The 21,593-nt window shown below is 36.7% G+C and overlaps 1 protein-coding gene across 2 annotated transcripts in view; it reads left to right on the top strand.

Moving 5' to 3' along the window:
• The window catches only part of SLC38A6 (solute carrier family 38, member 6), a 70,564-nt gene that overhangs the window by 46,044 nt on the left and 2,927 nt on the right, over positions 1-21,593 (top strand). For both annotated transcript variants that reach the window (XM_010847652.1, XM_010847653.1), the window contains 6 exons: positions 2,735-2,817; positions 3,283-3,341; positions 12,835-12,900; positions 13,142-13,195; positions 15,309-15,388; positions 15,859-15,959. In XM_010847652.1, the coding sequence (XP_010845954.1) occupies positions 2,735-2,817; positions 3,283-3,341; positions 12,835-12,900; positions 13,142-13,195; positions 15,309-15,388; positions 15,859-15,959 (443 nt within the window). The remainder of the gene's footprint in view (positions 1-2,734; positions 2,818-3,282; positions 3,342-12,834; positions 12,901-13,141; positions 13,196-15,308; positions 15,389-15,858; positions 15,960-21,593) is intronic.

The raw sequence follows: 21,593 nt of genomic DNA, 5'->3' as shown, positions 1-21,593 counted from the left end.
AGTGCTGAAGAATTGGTGTTTCTGAACTGTGGTGTTGGAGAAGACTCTTGGGAGTCCCTTGGACTGCAAGGAGATCAAACCAGTCCATCCTAAAGGAAATCAGTCCTGATTATTTATTGGAAGGATTGATGCTGAAGCTGAAACTCCAGTACTCTGGCCACCTGATGCGAAGAACTGACTCATTGGAAAAGACCTTGATGCTGGGAAAGATTGAAAGCAGGAGGAGAAGGGGACAACAGAATATGAGATGGTTGGATGGCATCACCAACTCGATGGACATGAGTTTAAGTAAGCTCCGGAAGTTGGTGATGGACAGGGAAGCCGGGCATGCTGCAGTCCACAGGATCGCAAAGAGTTGGACACAACCGAACTAATTGTTTATTTCTTTTTCAGATACTTCTTAGTTTATAAAAATACAACTGATTTCTGTGCGTTGTTTATGTATCATTCAGCTTTATAGTATTTTTTGATTAGCTCTAACAGTTTTTTTGGTTGAAGTCTTTAGAATTTCCTATATATAAGATCATATCTGCAAATAAAGACAGATTTACTTCTTATCCAATTTGGATGCCATTTATTTCTTTATCTTGCCTGATTGTTTTAGCTAGGACTTCCAATACTATGTTTAATAAGAGTGGTGAGGGTAGGCATCCTGGTCTCATTCCTGACCTTAGAGGAAAAACTAAGCCTTTCACTGTTGAGTATGATATTAGCTGTGAGCTTGTTATATATGGCCCTTATGTTGAGATTTCTTCCCTCTGTACTAAATTTGTTGAAGTTTTCTTTTTTTAAATCATAAATGAATATTGTGTTTTGTCACATGCTTTTTTGGCATCTATTTTTTAATCATATGTTTTTAACATTTTTATAAAACCTATTTTTTAACATTTTTATTATATGTTTTTATGTTTTTGACCATGTGTTTTTTATCTTACATTCTGTTAATGTGCTATTTCATGTTGACTGATTTTCATTTGTTGATCCATCCTTGCATCCTATGGATAAATCCCACTTGATCATAATATATGATGCATTTAATGTGCTGTTGGATTTGGTTTACTAATATTTTGTTGAGAATTTTTATAATATATTCACCAGGGATATTTTTTGTAATGTTCTTATGTGGCTTTGATGGTAGGGCATGCTCACCTTATAAAGTGAGTTTGGAACTGTTCTCTATGGTCCAGTGTTTGGGAAGAGTTTGAGAAGCACTGGCGTTAGCTTTTCTTTAAATGTTTGGTGGAATTCACCAGTGAAACCATCTGGTCCTGGGCTTTTCTTTGTTGGTAGTTTTTTATTACTGGTGCAGTGACCTTATTCATTATTGGTCTGTTTATATTTTTTTAGTTCTTCATGATTCAGTCTTGGTACACTGTATGTTTCTAGGAGTTTGTCCATTTTCTTAATTGAACGTGGCAGTGGGAGACTTTGGCTGGTAGTGAAAGGATACATTATAGTCAACTGGAAATTCAGAGAACATCTAACAAACGACTTGAAAGAGTAATACCTGTTATCTTTGATGCTCCCAGCTCTCATATCAGCATGAATTTTACTTTGTTACCATTTTGATGTGCACATGCATATATTTCAGAGTACAAATGATAGCTACTTTACAGACAATTTAGAAGACAAAGCAAATAAAAATTATACATAATACCATCTCTTACCCAATCCCGGCTATCATTTTATTTCCTTTGAATTTTTCCACCAAAACATTTTAAAAACATAGTTAATAATCATTATTTTGTATTTTTATCATTAGTATTTTCTGTTTTAGTAAACTGTCTTTTAAAAAAAAAAATAAAAGCTGTTTAACATTCCATTGAGTATGCTGTTTTTGACAAACATTTTTTCTTGTTGGTTATATAAGATTTTCCTCAACTTTTTAATATTATGATAATGTTATACTCACAGCTTCATGCACATAGAATTCTTTATATCTTAGATTATTCTCTCAGAGATTACCACACATTATCAGTATTTTTCCAGAAGATAGTGCTAATTGACAAGATCACTAACGTTGTGTGAAGGACCAATTATTCACATCCTTGAATATTATTTTTTAAATATTTGTACTCAATAGCCTTATTAGTTATTTCTTTAACATCAGAGATTGGATTTTTCCTCATGTGTATTTACTAGTTGCACTTCTTTTATGAATTGCTTAATTATTATATACCAAAGAGAAGTCTTTACTATTAAATTCTTAGGGAATTAAGTCTGATTTTTAAAAACTTCAACACATGTATTTTTATATTGAAACTTTAAAACCTTATATATGCCACCAGTACACAAAGATTTCTCAGTGCTGCTACATAGAAATATCTGCTTTTGGTATTTTAAGTATATCTTTCTAACTTTTTTATAACTCTGCATCCATTTTTAAAAAAAAATAATCAAATCACACATTTACCTACCTTTTCTCATTCAGTATTCTATTACCTTTATATGAAAAATGTAATATGTTTTCTCCTAGTAATTCATACCCTTTCCTGAAAATTTTAAAAATATGTAAAACCACTGTATAAGAAGAAAAATTATCCATCTTTCTACCATGCAGGTATAATGGCTATAAATATAGCTCCTTTCCATTTTTAATAAATCTTTATATTCCCTCAAACTTGTTATCATATTAAATATATTTATGATATATTCAATATATTATTTTATTACAAAATATGTCAAGGTGGTTTTAGTTGCTCTGTACCTCAAGTAGAACTTTTTCCCCTAATAGGTCTTGGTATCTTGATGGAGACACACTACTAATAATCATTTGTGTTGGCATTGTGTTCCCTCTTGCACTTCTTCCTAAAATAGGTAAGTCTCTAGAGAAGAGGATGTTATTTGTTTATAAGAAAAGAGAAAAAAGAAATAACGTTTAGGGGCTTTTAAATTTCACAGTTCCACAGTTTTATCAGAAGGTGATTGTGAATAATTTTGAACTTGGATTTATTTTAGGTTGTTCAGCCTTCAGCCCTGCCTAGTTAACCTATTACTTGGTTTGCAGTAGTATTTTGTCTGCCCCACTAAAGTAAAATCTTTACAGCGGAACATTAAAGAGCAGCCTTTCCTTACAGTGTGCCATTAGTGGTAAGCCAGTTCCAATTCTGCCGTACAGAGCTACATAAATGATCTGTGACAGATAGTCGGAATGTTATTCTCAGCCCTAAGCCCCAGATACCAAGCAGTGTAATAAAAAACATGCCCGAGATGTATAGCTCTAGCTGCATGTTAGGATCACTTTCCTTATAAATTGCTTTTTATTTTACTGTTATTTTACAGGCTTTCTTGGCTACACAAGTAGTTTATCATTTTTCTTTATGGTGTTCTTTGCTCTTGTGGTAAGTTTAAAATATACTATATTACTTATCTCCTCACTAAAATTGAAATCATTGTGTTAATGTCTTTTTTTCTCTTTACTCTGTTTTTTATTGAAAAGGTATCCCATTTTATTTCAGTGTGTTATTAAAAGCACTTTTATTCTGCAAAACTGTTTCCTTCATAGTATCTATTTTGAAGAAGCTTAGCAAGAATAGCATTTCAGGTTCAGTTTCTCTGTGCTTAACTAGAGAGAAGAGCACACCAGTTTTGTTAAAACCTTGGAGTATAATTCTTTGAGTAAGTCTAAGTATTCACTTATTTCTGTACAAGATTGTGTATGTATGTTTATGTTTTGGGGGTTCTCAAGCATAAGAATCAGGCTGGTTCTAAGCTGTAAAATCAATTTGAATCCTAATCATCTTAATTTTAAAACTTAGTTCCATTAATGAAACCAGAGCTTCAGGGGTTTACCCACTGAAGAGATCTAGTAAGAATTGGAGTGCCTGAATTCTCTCCCATCTGATTTATTAAGCATTGGTTAAGCTGTCATAAAGTTCACTGCACAGAAATACTGTTTTTCACATGTGGAATATTTTTTTAAATTAGCTCATTTTAATTATAGGAAAAATATCTCTCAGATGGTAAACTTTTTATAAAATAATTTAATATGAAGATAAAAGAGAATTTAAATTTCTGATTTCCTTTTAATTCTTCTAAAACAGATTGTAATATTCCAAAGACTCTCTTTCTGTGAAATTCTGGGGGGAAAGATCCTTTTCTTTTTGCTTAGCAGCTTATTCCACAGTCAGTATCTGTCCAACTTTAAGTAGGATTAAACATTTTAAACTTTCCAAAATACGTGCCTAAATGGCTTGATTAAACTCTTAAAATCATAAGCTTATTTAAACCCTCCTGGGTTATTGAGAAATGAATGAAAGAAACATGCCATCCAAAAGAGCAAGACAACACATCATTAGTTAAACCATAGGATAGAACCAGATTTCCAAGCTGTCAAAACAATCTAGGATGCATACAACTTAGGCCAAACTATCTTCTGGAATACAAGGATAAAATAACTTTAGATTATTTAAATGAAGTGAAAGTGACCCTGGTTCCAGTGTACAGGAATATTTATTTAATGAATGCTCTTAAAACTAAAAATACTTGACAGTGTTTCCATTTAACCATTTGTTGAACTTACCAACATTAGAATCATTGCCCTCCCTCCACAAACTGTCTGACTTGTATCTTATAAGTGAGTTGAACATACACTTATTTAAAAGACCTTTTTCTTTCTGTCTTATTGAGATATAATTGACATACAGTGCTGTGTAAGTTTAAGGTGTGCAGCATGATGACTTAACTTACATATATTGTGAAATGATAAGCACACTTCTTAGGTGTCACATTAAGAGGGGAACAAAAAATATTTCCATCATAATTTGATTGTTGAAAAGCATCTACATGGTTAAGAGTGGCCTGTATTTGCAAATGAACATACAGATATTAAAGAGAATCAGTATACATAACATTGAATATTTTCTTCACAGATAATTGACCACACAAGTGCTACATAGGTAGGAGTAATTAGGTTTTTATAGCCAACAGTTTGAAGCAGGTAAAATATATTGATACCACACGTCTATCGTAGTTTTCACAGTATTCATTTCTGTCATGGCAGATACTCTTTAATTTGATGCAGATTTCTCCTGTAGCTGTCATATGGAAATAATACCCTTATTCTGCATTTATTATCCTACTTTACAAACCATGTGCTCAGATTTTTACCTTTGAGCACAGTTTAAATTTGGTCTACTATGAGGCAGTGAAGACACACTATGTCCTTCCTTCTTACTTCTCTTTTAATTGGCATGTAGGCATACCTCAGAGATATTGCAGGTTCAGTTCTGGACCATTGCAATAAACCGAGTCACACACATCATTTCTGAGTATGTACAGAAGTTATGTTTACACTGTACTGTAGTCTATTAAATGTACAGTAGCATTATGTCTAAGAAAACAATGTACATACATTAATTTAAAAACACTTTATTGCTTATTCAGCCTTAGTCAGTCAGTGAAGTCGCTCTTTTGTGTCTGACTCTTTGCAACCCCACGGACTACAGTCTGTCAGGCTTCCCTGTCCATCACCAACTTCTGGAGCTTACTCACACTCATGTCCATTGAGTTAGTGATGCCATCCAACCATCTCATCTTCTGTTGTCCCGTTCTCCTCCTGCCCTCAATCTTTCCCAGCATCAGGGTCTTTTCCAGTGAGTCCATTCTTCGCATCAGGGGGCCAAAGTATTGGAGTTTCAGCTTCAACATCAGTCCTTCCAATGAATATTCAGGACTGATTTCCTTTAGGATGGACTGGTTGGATCTCTTTGCAGTCCAAGGGACTCAAGAGTTTTCTCCAACACCACAGTTTAAAAGCATCAATTCTTTGGCACTCAGCTTTCTTTTATATTCCAACTCTCACATCCATACGTGACTACTGGAAAACCATAGCTTTTACTCGATGGACCTTTGTTAGCAAAGTAATGTCTCTGCTTTTTAATATGCTGTCTAGGTTGGTCATAGCTTTTCTTCCAAGGAGTAAGCGTCTTTTAATTTCATGGCTGCAGTCACCATCTGCAGTGATTTTAGAGCCCAAGAAAATAAAGTCTCTCGCTGTTCCATTGTTTCCCTATCTATTTGCCATGAAGTAATGGGACCAGATGCCATGATCTTAGTTTTCTGAATGTTGAGCTTTAAGCCAACTTTTTCACTCTCCTCTTTCACTTTCATCAAGAGGCTCTTTAGTTCTTCTTCTCTTTCTGCCGTAAGGGTGGTGTCATCTGCATATCTGAGCTTATTGATATTTCTCCTGGCAATCTTGATTCCAGCTTGTGCTTCATCCAGCCTGGGATTTCTCATGTTACACTCTGCATATAAGTTAAATAAGCAGGGTGACAATTTACAGCCTTGATGTACTCCTTTTCCGATTTAGAACCAGTCTGTTGTTCCATGTCCAGTTCTAACTGTTGCTTCTTGGCCTGCATACAGATTTCTCAGGAGGCAGGTACGGTGGTCTGGTATCTCTTTCAGACTTTTCCACATTTTGTTGTGATCCACACAGTCAAAGACTTTGGTGTAGTCAATAAAGCAGAAGTAGATGTTCTAAGTACTCAGCCTTAAAAAGGAATGAAATAATGCCATTTACCCCAACATGGATGAATCTAGAGATTATCACACTAAGTGAAGTAAGACAGAAAGAAAAAGGCAAAGATCATATGCTGTCACTTACTGTGAAATCTTAAAAAAATGATACACATGAACTTATTTATAAAACAGAAACAGACTCACAGATACAGAAAGCAAATTTAGGATTACCAAAAGGGAGAGAAGGTGGGGACAAATTATGAGTTTGGGATTAGCATATACACACTGCTATATATAAAATGGATAAATGACAAGGACCTACTATATAGCACAGGGAACTATATTCAATATCTTGCAATAACCTGATGGAAAAGAAAAAAATATTACTAAAAAACACTATCACCTGAGTCTTCAGCAAGTTGTAATCTGTTTTAGCTAGTGAAAAGTCGTCCCTTGATCAGGGTGGTGGTTGCTGAAGGTTGGAGCGGCTGTGGCGATTACTTAAGATAACAATGAAGTTTGGTGCATACACTGACTCTTGTTTTCATAAATGATTTCTCTGTAGCATGCGATGATTTTTCTGTTTGATAGCATTTTACCCGCAGTAGGACTTCTTTCAAAGTTGTAGTCAGTCCTTTCAAATTCTGCCATAGCTTTATCAATTAAGTTTATGTAATATTCTAAATCCTTTGTATTCATTTCAGCAATCTTCATAGCCTCTTCACCAGGAGTAGATTCCATCTCAAGAAACCACTTTCTTTTCTCCTCCATAAAAAGCACTCTGAATCCATTCAGTTGTGTTGTGAGATTGCGGCAATTCAGTCACTTCTTCAGTCTCCACTTCTAATTCTAGTTCTTTTGCTCTTTCCACCATGTCTGTAGTGACTTCCTCTGCCGAAATCAGAGTCATCCATGAAGGTTGGAATCAGCTTCTTTCAAACTTCTGTTAATGTTGATATTTTGACCTCTTCCTATGAATCACAGATATTTTGATTTCATCTAGAATGGTGAATCCTTTCCAGAAGATTTTCAATTTATTTTGCTCATATACGTCAGAGGAATCACATCTCTGGCACCTACAGCCTCATGTAATTGTTTCTTAGAGAATGAGACTTGAAAGTCAGTATTCCTCCTGAAATCATGGACTACAAAATGGATATTATGTTAGCTGGCATGAAAACAACATGAATCCTGTTGCACATCTCCATCAGAGCCCTTGGATGACCAGGTGCATTGTCAATGAGCAGTAGTATTTTGAAAGGGGGCTTTTTTCCTGAGCAGTAGGTCTCAACAATGGGCTTAAAATAATAAACAGATGTATTGTCATCCAGGCTTTGTTGTTCCATCCATAGAGCACAGGCAGAGTATAGATTTAGCATAATTCTTAAGGGCCCTAGGTTTTGTGAAATGGTAAAATAGCATTGTGCTATTCTACTTAAAATCACCAGCTGCATTAACCCCTAACAAGAGAGTCAGCCTGTCCTTTGAAGCTTTGAAACCAAGCATTGACTTCTCTCCAACTATGAAAGTCCTAGATCACATCTTCCAATAGAAGGCTCTTTGGTCTACACTGAAAATCTATTGTTTAGTAATCACCTTCGTCAATGATCTTAGCTAGAACTTCTGGATAACTTGCTGCAGCTTCTACATCAGCACTTGCTGCTTCACTTTGCACTTCAATGTCATGGAGATGGCTTCTTTCCTTAAACTTCATGAACCAGCCTCCACTGGCTTCAGACTTTTCTTCTGCAGCTTCCTCACTTCTCTCCCTTCATAGAATTGAAGAGAGTTGGGGCCCTTGCTCTGGATTTGGCTTTGACTTAAGGAAATGTTGTGGCTGTTTTGATCTCTATCCAGATTATTAAAACTTTCTCCATATCAGCAATAAGACTGTTTCACTTTTTTTTTTTTTAATCATTCGTGTAGTCACTGGAGTAACACTTTTCATTTCCTTCAGAAACTGTTTCTTTGCATCCACCACTTGGCTAACAGTTTGGTACAAGAGTGCTTTCGGCCTATCTCAGTTTTGCACATGCCTTCCTCACTGCGCGTAATCATTTCCAGCTTTTGATTTAAAGTGAGGGATGTGCAACCCTTCCTTTCACTTAAACAGAGGCCATTGTAGGCTTATAAATTGGCCTAATTTCAATATTTTTGTGTCTCACAGAATAGGGAGACCCAAGGAGAGGGAGAGAGATGGGAACTGCCAGTCAATGGGGCAGTCAGAACATACACAACAGTTATGGATTGTTTGCCATCTTACATGGGCACAGTTCATGGAACCCCAAAACAGTTACCATAATTACATCAAAGATCACGGAGCACAGCTGATTGATCACTATCACAAATATGATTGTAATGAAAAAGTTTGAAATATTGTGAGAATTACCAAAATGTGACACAGAAACACGATGTGAGCAAATGCTCTTGGAAAAATGGTGCCAATGGCCTTGTTTGACACCGGGTTGCCATGAACATTTAATCCATAAAGAAAGAACTTCACAGTATCTGTGAAGTTCAGTAAACTAAAGCACAATCAAATGACGTATGCTTGAATTTATTATAGACTCTTTTGTTAGTTTTAAAATACATAGTGATTAAGGAAAGGAAACACGTATATAGTAACCCCAATTTTTTTGAAGGATTCCAATTTTTATTATTTTAATATTAATATTAAACATTAATAAACATTAAATGTTATTAATGTTTAATAATAATATTAATCCTGATAATATTAGGATTTTTTTTTCCATTGTACCTTTTTTCATTAATTATTTTTATCGCTATGCTGTGCTTAGTTGCTCAGTCCCAGAGAAGCCTGCTGTCCATGAGGATTCCCCAGGCAAGAATACTGGAGTGGATTTCCATGCCTTCCTCCAGGGGATCTTCCCAACCCAGAGATTGAACCCAGGTTTCCTGCTTTTCAGGCAGATTCTTTACCATCTGAGCCACCAAGGAAGCCCAAGAATACTGGAGTGGGTAGCCTATCCCTTCTCCAGGGGATCTTCCTGACCCAGAAATCGAACCAGGGTTTCCTGTATTACCGGCAGATTCTTTACCACCTGAGCTACCAGGGAAGCCCCATTTTTATCAATCAATTCAGATTAGTCACTCAGTCATGTCTGACTCTTTGCGACCCCATGGACTGCAGCACGCCAGGCTTCCCTGTCCATCACCAACTCCCACAGCTTGCTCAAACTCATGTCCATTGAGTCGGTGATGCCATTCAACCATCTCATCCTCTGTCGTCCCCTTCTCCTCCTGCCTTCAATCTTTTCCAGCATCAAGGTCTTTTCCAGTGAGTCACTTCTTTGCATCAGGTGGCCAAACTATTGGAGCTTCAGCATCAGTCCTTCCAATGAATATTCAGGACTGATTTCCTTTAGGATTGACTGGTTTGATCTCCTTGCAGTCCAAGGGACTCCAAGAGTCTTTGCCAACACCACAGTTCAAAAGCATCAATTCTTCATCACTCAGCTTTCTTTATGGTCCAACTCTCACATCCATACATGACTACTGGGAAAACCATAACTTTGACTATATCGACCTTTGTCAGTAATGTCTCTGCTTTTTAATATGCTGCCTAGGTTCATCATAGCTTTTCTTCCAAGAAGCAAGCATCTTTTAATTTCATGGCTGCAGTCACCATCTGCAGTGATTTTGGAGCCCAAGAAAGTATCAATATGTGTTTGTAAATCTATGTAGCATTTATTATTAAATTTTTAAAAATTGGCCCATAAAACTATTATTTGCTTAAATTATGCTCTCCAACAATGCAAATCAAAACCTACACTTAGTCACTTAGTGGTGTCCAACTTTTTACTACCCTGTGGACTATAGCCTGCCAGACCCCTCGGTCCATGAAATTCTCCAGGCAAGAATATTGGAATGAGTAGCCATTCATCTTCCCAACCCAAGGATCAAACCCAGGTCTCCTGCATTGCAGGCAAATTCTTTACTGTCTGAGCCACCAGGGAAGCCCAGATATTTATTTTGCTTAAAATTTTTTGACATAAATTTTTTCTCCAGCTGAAATATCTAAAAATTTAAAAATAAAGTTTGTTGTAACAGTGGCTCAGCATGATGGTATCTTTTTTGCTTTGTTTTTGAACACAAATTTACAGTGTTTCTAAAAGTTCTTACGATATTGTAAAGTTAAAAAATAAAATTAAATTAAAAAAATAAATAAATAAAAAGCACAAAGAATAGAAAAAGCAAATAAATAAATAAATAAAAGTTCTGTCTTGAGACAGAATAATAACAGATTGGTATTCTAATACTAATATTAGAACTAACATTTTAGTAAGTAATGAAAATAGAGAGCCATCTGAATGGATTTTGGTTAGATTTGGCTTTCCTTCTTCTGTGCACTATGTTAGTCATCAGAGTTGTGGTAGTTTAACTAGGATACTACTTGTAAGGATCTGTCCATCTCGTTGGGAAAATAAGGTAAATTTGTTAGAAAAAAAATAGAGAATAACATAGTTAATACATAGTTAAATGTTGATATATCTGCTTCAGAATAGAAGTTATAAGAGTTGAGAAGAGAGAATGATCACCAACAGCTAGAATAAAGAAGGATGTGGAGGGAAATAAAATTTGAGCTGAGCCTTGAAAGATGGGAAGGTCTTGGAGCAGAGAGAAGAAGGAAAGGCCTTCTGTGCAAGTGAGCAAGTGTTTCTGATGCTTAATCTTTTTTTTCTTTCTTTTTCTTTCTAACCCCTGGGTGGATCTTCTTACTGTGCTCTGCCTTCAGCCTGAGCAAGGACCTCCTGTTACCCTTTGTTATGGGGTATCTTCCATGCCTGTCCTGTACTTCTGCTTTCTAGGACATCACTTCTGTCTCCCCCCGGGCTTGGGCTTGAGGTGGGTCTCTGCAGAGAAATAAGCTCTAGTAACTGAATTTTATGTTAATATAAATTCAGGCTGCTAATGATATTTTCTACACTTGATCTTAGCCAGAAGGCTGAGAAGTGGTATTTTCTTATTAACAAAAAATAATAATTACATTGCATTTTGGAGCATTGTTTTGAAGTATTTGGATTTGCAAGTCTGGTGACAACAGCTGATAAAATGAAGTGGCTCACATACCGACCTTTATCAATGTCTCTGGTACATGATCAGTAAATGGTTCTTGCTACTGCCTCCACTAGTAGTGAGGAGGAAATGTGAGATGCTGGGTTTGGAGCAGGGCTGGAGAGACCAGCAACAACCTTCTACCCCACCCCATCCTCACCCGCTTTGGGGAAACATATCAGAAAAAAATCGTGAAATTATTGCTTTTGATTTTTTTCCTCCTAATAAATTGTCTATTTAGTTTTATTTCATATGAAAAACTTACCTAGAAATGTCAAAGCAACTTGCTCAATTATCATTATAGTTCTTTTTTTTTTCCCTTGGTGAGTTTTAAATAAGAGTAATTTTTCAGTTCACTCATTAACTTAATCCTGAAAGTATATTTTTTTCAGTTTATCACTATATAAAATTTTGATTGAATTAGTTAACAAAACTAGATAGATAGCAAATAGGAGTAGTGTTTACTTACTTGTCTGCTACAAAGGACAGATGCTTCCTTTATTCCCCCTTGCCCTTTTGTTTGCTGGGTTTCAGCCCAGAGCAAGGATTTACGGAATAATTATGTGCCCTGAAACAACCACAACAATGGTGATGCTGGCACAACTCCACTGGAGGTCTAGGAACAGGATGCCCACAGTTAAGAGTAAAATCCTAACCATTTTCACTGACTGTTTCTGGGGAGTAGCATTCTCCTGGATTTCTTTGAATTTTTTAAAAAATTCATTTTATCATCTCTAGTTCCTTAGCTTTGTGCTCTTATTCTTTGCCAGATTCATCCACATACAACAAAATAACATAAGTCTTAGAACAACGAGGAAAAACAGTGCCCATGCATCAGCCATCCCTCCCCCTTTGCATCTGCCTGTGGTCATTTCTAAAACTGCTATTAATATTTCTCTATCTGCTACTGATGCCAGGTCCACAAATAGCCGTATAGGGGAACATCATGTTCCCATTCTGAGCTGCATTTTCTTTTAATGCCTTGATACTATTGGAGTTTTGAAAGCTGTCAGGAGAGTATTCTCAATGTTCAGTGGGGGAGATCTCCACTGAATAGATACACAGCACCCCCACCCTCCCTCACTATAGGGCACATGTCAAATGATGACCCCATTCTAACCAGGGAAAATCCCATAAATAAAATATCTTCTGTTTGCATATTATTTGTTATAGTTCTGTTTGCATATTATTTGTTATAGTGTTAAGATTAATTGAAAAAATGCTGACCTATTTGAAATCAATTTCTTGTCATGAGATTTGTAAGAAATAATCTGATTCTACTTATTTTTACAGGTAATAATTAAAAAATGGTCCATCCCTTGTCCTCTGACATTAAATTATGTAGAACAGTATTTCCAGGTAACAGTTTGTTTCTAGCTTTTTGTTTTATTTTAAACTAAAATTTTTGGACTAATAATGGTTTTTGCCTAATTAATAAAAAAGTATGGCTATATTGCATTTTGGAACTTTGTTTTGAAATATTTTTATTTGAGAGCCCAGTAATAATAAATTCATCTCTCTCTCTCTTTTTTTTTTCCCTAAGTGTTCTAACTTTTAATAACTGTTGGTTTCTCTCTTTCCCCTCAATCCTCTTAAACAGATTTCAAGTGCTACAGATGATTGTAAACCAAAGCTCTTTCATTTCTCCAAAGAGGTGTGTAAGTTATTAACAGATACTTTCGGTTGATTTTTCACATTTCAAGTTTTAAGAGATTTGTGTAACAGAGTCTCTTAGGTCTTTGTACCTGTAACTAATTAATTTTCATGAAAGTGCTAAGTATAGGGTTGCTTACCAGAAGAATAATATTATTTAACACAGGGTGGCCCATTATGAAACAGCCACCTTTTTTTTTTTTTTGGCATGCCTTTAAATGGAGCCTGTTTTAAATGGGCCACTGCCTAAAAGAACACATTTACCGAATGTCTGGTCTGGCCAATAAGGTCCTCTGTGGATACAGACTTCCTGTTGCCCTCTGGACTTGTAAAGCTAAATAGCCAATTATATCAAAAACTCCTCCCCTGTGAGTAGAACCTTGGTCTGTGGCTAAACAGCCTCATGATTGGACCAGCAATTGAGCACTGACAATGTGTCTCCTGGCTGACATTCCAAAGTTAAAATTTGTGATGCCTATAGCAGAAGCTGAAAGACCAAGTCCCCTTGCCTTCTCCGAGAGCCCTACGATACTGGAAATGCCTGCAGGAGCCCCTAAGCATCAGCAGAGGAGACAGGAAACTGTGATCTGGATGATCTCTACTTTAACCGTTCTAGAAGAGCTCCATGTCTTCCTTGTTGCTGTAGGCTTCTTCATGTACAGTTTTTGATTCTCTAAAGTGGAGGTCCTAGACGCTAGAATACCCTCCACTCATGTGCAACTCTATTAGTATAGCATTTTAGTGTGATAACTCCTCCATGCAAAATTCTCCTTTTTATTCCCCAGGTTTTTTGTTTTTGTTTTTTTGGGGGGCTGTGCTTCATGGCTTGTGGGATCTCAGTTCCCTGACCATGGATTGAACCCAGGCCATGGCTGTGAAAGCCCAGAATCCTAACCACTAGGCCATCAGGGAACTCCCTTACTCCCCAGTTTTAAAATGAGAAATGTCTGTCTGGCCCCACAAGGGAGATTACCACATCTTTTGCATAGTAATGGCTTCCGCATGTCTTAAAGATTTAGGTAGGGTAATTAATAAGTCAGGAAACTGAGAAATATATGAAAGAAAGTTTGTGAATTGAACACTCTTTCCCCTAATTTAGCCTTGGGAAATATCCAGCTTTCCTTCCTCCCAGCTCTCTTCAGATATTTTAGGAGGAGGTCTTGTGTCTGAAGACAGGTCTTCAGTCATTTGGAACTTCTTGTGCTAAAGAGCCTTAAATTAGTTAAGGAGAAATTTTTTGGAGTAGAAAAGAGAAAGTAAATCATTACCATCCACTTGTAAAGACAGTATTTTCACTTAGATGGTAACTTTTGTTTGCTTTGTAACTTTCTCTGGTTCTTAATTATTCTAAATTTAAAAACAGCAACAACTTGTGATCGTATATTCCAGTGGATCACCAAGAATTTGTTGGTCTAGACTAAATCATGTTCAATCCCATTGAAAGAGACCCTAAAGATGCTGCTGCTAAGTCACTTCAGTCGTGTCCAACTCTGTGCAACCCCATAGACAGCAGACCACCAGGCTCCCCATCCCTGGGATTCTCCAGGCAAGAACACTGGAGTGGGTTGCCATTTCCTTCTCCAAAAATGCTAAAATGTATTAATACATTCACTATTCTCTTAGAATAAGTGGGTACTTAGGTTGACTTGGTGAAAGCTGGTTCAAAAGCGTAAGTATTAATGCTGCTTAGGGTAGTAAGATATATTTAAGATTTCCTAATACTTACATTAGGAAAGACTGAGAATTATAATAAGATCATTTCTAAAATTTTATTATATTTGATTTTATCTAAATGTTATTTATCTTACCTAAATTATTTTTATCTTACCAAAATAATATAGAAGCAGTAGTGACTGTAGTAAAAACAACATGGATAGAAGCAGCCAAGAAATATTTCAGACAATCCACCTATCAAGTAAAATACTTGCTAGTGACCATAACTGTGTGTCTCATTTAACACTAATAACAACAACGTGTTTTATAAACAGATGATTTATGAAAAATGAAATATAGCTAAATTTATTTTTTAAAAAACTGAGTTTATTTTCAAATGAAATAGTAGTTTCAACAGAGTACAATTTAGTAATTTAATCTTAAATTTTTTTTTTTTTCAGAGTGCTTATGCCATACCAACCATGGCTTTTTCATTTCTATGCCACACCTCAATACTGCCCATATACTGTGAACTTCAAAGGTACTATAGAATCCTGGAATATATTAAATGTATTCATTGCTTCTTTTGACTTCTAGGACTTTCAGATTGAATGATATTCGCCTCCATGAATCCCTTCCCTCCTATCACTTGATTCTAGGTGTTAGTTCTGTCTAAGTTGAGAATATTTCTTGGAAGCATAATCCTTTGCACAGTAATTTAAAATCAGGAATTCTGTTGTGTAGTTATTAATGAATCAGGGCTTGAGTGATTAAGGAATCCTTATATCTATTTATTTAGATTAATTCAGATGGTGCTAAGTCACTTCAGTCGTGTCCAACTCTTTGTGACCCTATGGACTGACTGTAGCCTGCCAGGCTCCTCTGTCCATGGGATTCTCTAGGCAAGAATACTCAAGTGGGTTGCCATGCCCTCCTCCAGGGGGTCTTCCCAACCTAGGGATCAAACCTGTGTCTCTCTCTGATTCTCATTTTGCCATTTTTGTCTTTTAGCCCTTCTAAGAAAAGGATGCAGAATGTAACCAATACAGCAATTGCTCTAAGTTTTCTCATTTATTTTATATCTGCACTCTTTGGGTACCTCACTTTTTATGGTAAGCATATTATTTCATTATGGATGACAATATAAGTTGTTCTGTAGTTGATCTCACACCTGAATATGGACTTTGTTTCTGCCTTTCATTAGCAAGTTAATCTGTTCAGGCTGACAGAATTCAGTGCACTCCTGTGGTAGCTCTACAGGTCTTAAAGAACTAATTTTCTTTCTTTTAAAAGAGTGGATCAAGTTCAAGATTGATAACTTTATATGAAAATTTTCTTAAAATAAACACCTAAAAATAAAATATTGGGCTGAGAAACATTGAAGTCTTTCTGTGAAGGAAAAAAAAGTACAATAATGATTTTATTTTTTACGTTGAGATTTCAATATATTAGACTCTAGTTCAGCAGTTTGGGAGATTAAGAGCATCAGTCATCTTAATGGCAAAAGAGCAAGTCAAGGAAGGAAAGAGTTTCATGCTAGACTGTAGTTGCACACTTGGGTCAGAGACCTCTGCCTTCAGACTTAATTCACACAGCTCTGCGGTGTGTATTCTGTGCTTTGGCATGACCTTTCTCCCTAAATTCTTAAAAGACACTTTTAAATTCATAAAAGTGAAATTTTCTTTTATTTTTGAAAGGTTACATGCTTAGTGTGTTTTTCTGTCTTCTGATAAGAACCTCAAGAAAAACTTAAAAGTCTACAAGAGAAAAACTTGTAAGCTCTCTTGTTTAATTTGCAGACACACTTGTTTAATTTGTAAACAAACACATAATAAATTACACTCAATTTGTCAAATTCTTGAATGCACTTTTCAGTCTATGAATGTTCTTATAACAACACTCCAGATAGACGGCTATTATTGTTCTTGTGATATTTAGCTGTTTTGACACTGAATTCATGGTGAGTGGCCTTGTGTATATGTGTTTCAGGTTTTAGACATTCACAATGAGATGTAATGGTTTTGCCTGCCTCTCAGATATTTTTCAGCTCTGACAAGTTTTTGGACATTTACTTGCATAGCCACCTTTCCTAAGCCCAGTAGAAAGGGTCTGGATTTTGAAACCCAACAAATATGGTTGAAAAAACCACTCTGCTCTAACTAGCTATGTGATCTTGAACAGGGTACTTCACCTTACACCACCTTCATCTCCTCATGTGTAACATAGAGATAATTGTATAGCGTTGTATTGAAGAGGAAACAAGTTGTATGTAAAATGCCTATTACAGTATCTGGCACACAGCATTATTGCAATAATTTCATAATTTCAGGTGCTCTTTTTTCAGCACTATACTTCTCTCCTTACTCTCATTAATAAAGTCTAATTTAAATATGGTAGCTTCTGTATATTATTATTAGTGTATTATCTTGGAGTTTTCAATGTGTGAGAAAGTTATAATTGCTCTCTATAGTGCTTTTCTGGCTAACTCTACATCATTTCAACAGTAATAAAAGCAACTGATGAACCAAAATCTGCTCTTGCATTTTAGTGCTGTGTCAGCTAAGAGAGGTAGAGCTCTGCACACCACCAGGAAGAGCATACTTCCTACTTCCAACATGATCCTGGATATACTACAAGGAAAGCTAAGATAGATGGTTTAATGTTTTTTGATCATTATTAGGGAAACAGCATTTTTGAAATACATGAACTATTTTTGGTTGTTAGGTTTGTTTTTGTACAGAGTTGAGCACAGTAAGACCTTTCTGTAGCAATGAGATACTCCAGCAGGGTCTTTGTTAGGAATTCAGCAAAAACTTTGTAGAATAGCTGTATGTTTTTATAAATTGAAATTGTCACCTGGCACAAATACTGTTCAGTTCGGTTCAGTCACTCAGTCATGTCTGACTCTTTGCGACCCCATGAACCACAGCACACCAGGCCTCCCTGTCCATCACCAACTGCCGGAGTCCACCCAAACCCATGTCCATTGAGTCGGTGATGCCATCCAACCATCTCATCCTCTGTCATCCCCTTCTCCTACTGCCCTCAATCTTTCCCAGCATCAGGATCTTTTCAAATGAGTAAGCTCTGCGCATGAGGTGGCCAAAGTATTGGAGTTTCAGCTTCAACATCAGTCCTTCCAATGAACACCCAGAACTGATCTCCTTTAGGCTGGACTGGTTGGATCTCCTTGCAGTCCAAGGGACTCTCAAGAGTCTTCTCCAACACCACAGTTCAAAAACATCAATACTTCGGTGCTCAGCTTTCTTTATAGTCCAACTTTCACATCCATACATGACAACTGGAAAAACCATAGCCTTGACTAGAAGGACCTTTGTCAGCAAAGTAATGTCTCTGCTTTTGAATATGCTATCTAGGTTGGTCATAACTTTCCTTCCAAGCAGTAAGCGTCTTTTAATTTCATGGCTGCAATAACCATCCGCAGTGATTTTGGAGCCCAAAAAAATAAAGTCTGATGCTGTTTCCACTGTTTCCCCATCTATTTGCCGTGAAGTGATGGGACCAGATGCCATGATCTTAGATTTCTGAATATTCTAGTTAGGGATCTTCAAAATTGAGAAAAGGTCCAAAAAATGTGCCTCCTTTTATTCCCTATGGATAAACAGAACTATCTGTAGGAAACCTTAAATGCCTGCCAATTTCCAGGATAGCCGAAAAGTAGTTATGTAAAAATTCCTATGAGATGTTAGGAGCCGTGTTAAATTGTACGAAAGTTTATATTAAAGGGGAAGTGGAGGAAGGATGGATTTTAATACATCTGTTGAAGTAACATTTATTATGTAAGATGCAAGGTGTTTTATATACATTGCCTAACTCATACCTTACAACTCTGCAAGATACAGGTTCAGATAGATTGGCCACCTTGGCTAGTACCTGCAGTTAATGAAGAATGAGTTGAGGTTTGAATCCAGTTCTGACTCTCTCCAGAATCAATGCCTGTATTTCTGTGCTACCTACCTCCTCAGGAATTATGCCATAGAATCCATTTTCCCGTCATTCTCAGAGTGAACTTTTGGAAAAACCTGGCTTACTTAAGTTCCAGGTATATCTCTACCTACCTACCTATCTACGTATCTGTCTTTGCTTGAACACGGAGACTAAATATTTTCATCATGTACGTGAAATGTTTCCACACAGGGATTTTCTTGGTTATCAAGTAAGAGTTGTTGTCTCTAACTTAACCCTTCTCCACTGATTCAAATTCTTCAGAATATCCACATTTTATGTAATGGAGAACTGTGCATCTAAGAAAAATCACACGGTAGGTTGGTAGGTAGGTGACAGAGAGAAGGAAAGAAAGAATGATATAAAAGTAGTTCCTTCTCCAAAGACAGAAGAAGATTCAGGAATTGGTTTGCTGTTCACAGTGTTTTCTTTTTTGCGGTATAAGTATATACTTTTTTGCAGTATAAAAGTGTAAATCTTTTACAGTATTTTTGTGTTGGAATAGCAGTAGCTTTCAGTCTTTCAGAAAGAAATTGCTGATTGAACCTGAGGCCTTATCAGAAGGGCTTGTCACCGATTAAGGCCTGGGTGGAGTGACCTGTCCAACAATAGAGGCGTGTCTCCTGCGTCTCCTGAATATTAGTCCAGTGATCTTTCAGTTATTCTTCAGGAATCTTTATAAAATCATCCCCTGTTTGACAGTGTATATTAAACAGGACAGCCACCTGGCTTCAGTAGAATATACATCTTGCAGGAATCACTGTTGGGTCCTTCCTGAGATTTGTAGAGATTTGTCTGAATCCGGAGAAGTGTGCTGTCCTCTATCCCTTACACATGTTAAGGCTCAGCTAAGAACACAGAACTGCTGGCTCAGGAAAAAGCCTTTTATCTCGGGAAAGTAGATATGTGACAGGTATTTTGAATTTGTAATAAATCTAGTTCCTCAGGCTTCTGGAGCTGCTTGGGGTCCTTTTATTCAGTGTTCTTAAGACTCAGTTAATATCTAAATTTTGTCAGGTTTAAGGGACCAATAAGTATGTACCTAGATTAATGATATTGGTTCTGATTACAGATGTTGAAGCATTATAAGATGAGGAATAAAGTGTTCCTCTGGTGAGCAGGCCAATACCCAAATGTTGTGTAATAACCAGACCATTTTAAAAGTCTACAAAGTTGTTAAGCAATGTGTTAATAATTCATTTTTATGATTCAGAAAGTGAAAATAGTTTGCCATGTGTCTCCAAAGACTCACAAGTATCTCTCATATTTGGGACTAGAATTCAGCTTTCCTGGCTCTTCTTAATTTCTTGCCTGGTCCATTAGTCCCGCATTATGTCAAGTATGTCTTTGATACTTTCCACAATTGGTTTCTATCCCATTTCCATCATTACTAATCTAGTTCAGATTCTCATTACTTCTCAGTGATTATGACAGTAGCCTTCTGTTAGTCCTGTTTTGGATCTCTTTTTCTTACAGTCTGTCTTCCTACTTAGTTTAAATCATAACATGCTGTTCTTCAGAAGCCATTGCATCTCTGTGGCCTACCAGATTGAGTCCTGACTGTACAAATAGCTCTGTTGCTTGGTCATTCATGCATTTCCAGCCTTATCACCCGTCGCTGTTGGCTCTATAGTGCAGTCTTTCAGCCTCTCTAGTGCTCCTGGGCTGCTTGTTTTCTCAGATGCAAATTCCCTTTGTTGCTTGGTGGCCTCTGCTTGTGCTGGTTCTTGGTTCCAGAACTTCTCCCTCAACATCTTTGAGTGTGAGCACACATAGGTTAATTAATGTAATGCTCTCAGCAACCCTATAGGTCAACATATTATTGTCCCCATTTTACAGATGTAAAAACCAAGAGACTCAAAGAAGTTAAGTTGCTACTAAGTAGTAGATTTTGAATCTTGGTCTGTTCAACCCCCGAGTTCAAGTCCCGCTTCTACTATCTCGCTGCTCACTATCTCAGGATGACTCTCTTCAGGTTTTCCTGAATTTCTTTCATGTTCATCCCAAAGCCATAGTTATCTTTCCCTGTTCAAAATCAGCATAGTTCTTTGTTTAGACCTTCTGCCACTTAAGTGCGTATCTGTGTTTATACACCTTCTATTATATGTATGTGTCTTTCATCTTATCACCCTTTAAATTTTAAGGTCTTTGAAAACAGAGTTGTGTTTGATTTGTTTTTTAACTTTCTCCAAAGTGACTTTCCCAAAGCATTCGGTCTCAAATTTAAAAAATCCACCACTGTATTTTAAGTAGAAACTCATCTTTCCCTGCATGGCAGTGATATGAAGTTCTCTTGAGTACCCACTCTTCACAGTCCTCGTCTGGCCTGGGGTGAGGATGACATAAGGGTAGAAGCAACACCAAGGAGCAAAGCATGGTCTGCTCGCTCCAATTCTGTCGCTGACTACCACACCAGCTTGCTGAGGGAGCCATTGCCCTAGCACTGCATTCTCCTTTATGAAACACAAATCTGTAGATGAAATGTTGATGAAGCAGGTAACATGCGTGAGACTATAAGGTCCTAGAAAACATCATGATATTAAGGAAAGGCTTTGGCATCAAAAAATTTGGATGTACAGTCCTGCCCCTTTGTCTTGTATGATCTTGGGCAAGTCAGTTAATATTTTTAACCTGGTGGTTTAGTCACCAAGTCATGTGTGACTCTTGCGACCCCATGGACTGTAGCTCGCCAGGCTCCTCTGTCCATGGTATTCTCCAGGCAAGAATACTGGAGTGGGTTGCCATTAGCTACTATCTTATATTGTTATCACAGGGACCAA

The sequence above is a fragment of the Bison bison genome, unplaced genomic scaffold (genome assembly GCF_000754665.1).
Source record: "Bison bison bison isolate TAMUID 2011002044 unplaced genomic scaffold, Bison_UMD1.0 scf7180017864254, whole genome shotgun sequence".
In the NCBI taxonomy this organism is placed as follows: domain Eukaryota; kingdom Metazoa; phylum Chordata; class Mammalia; order Artiodactyla; family Bovidae; genus Bison; species Bison bison.
The sequence above is the reverse complement of the archived record's forward strand: the minus strand, read 5'-3'. Positions and strand labels throughout refer to the sequence as shown.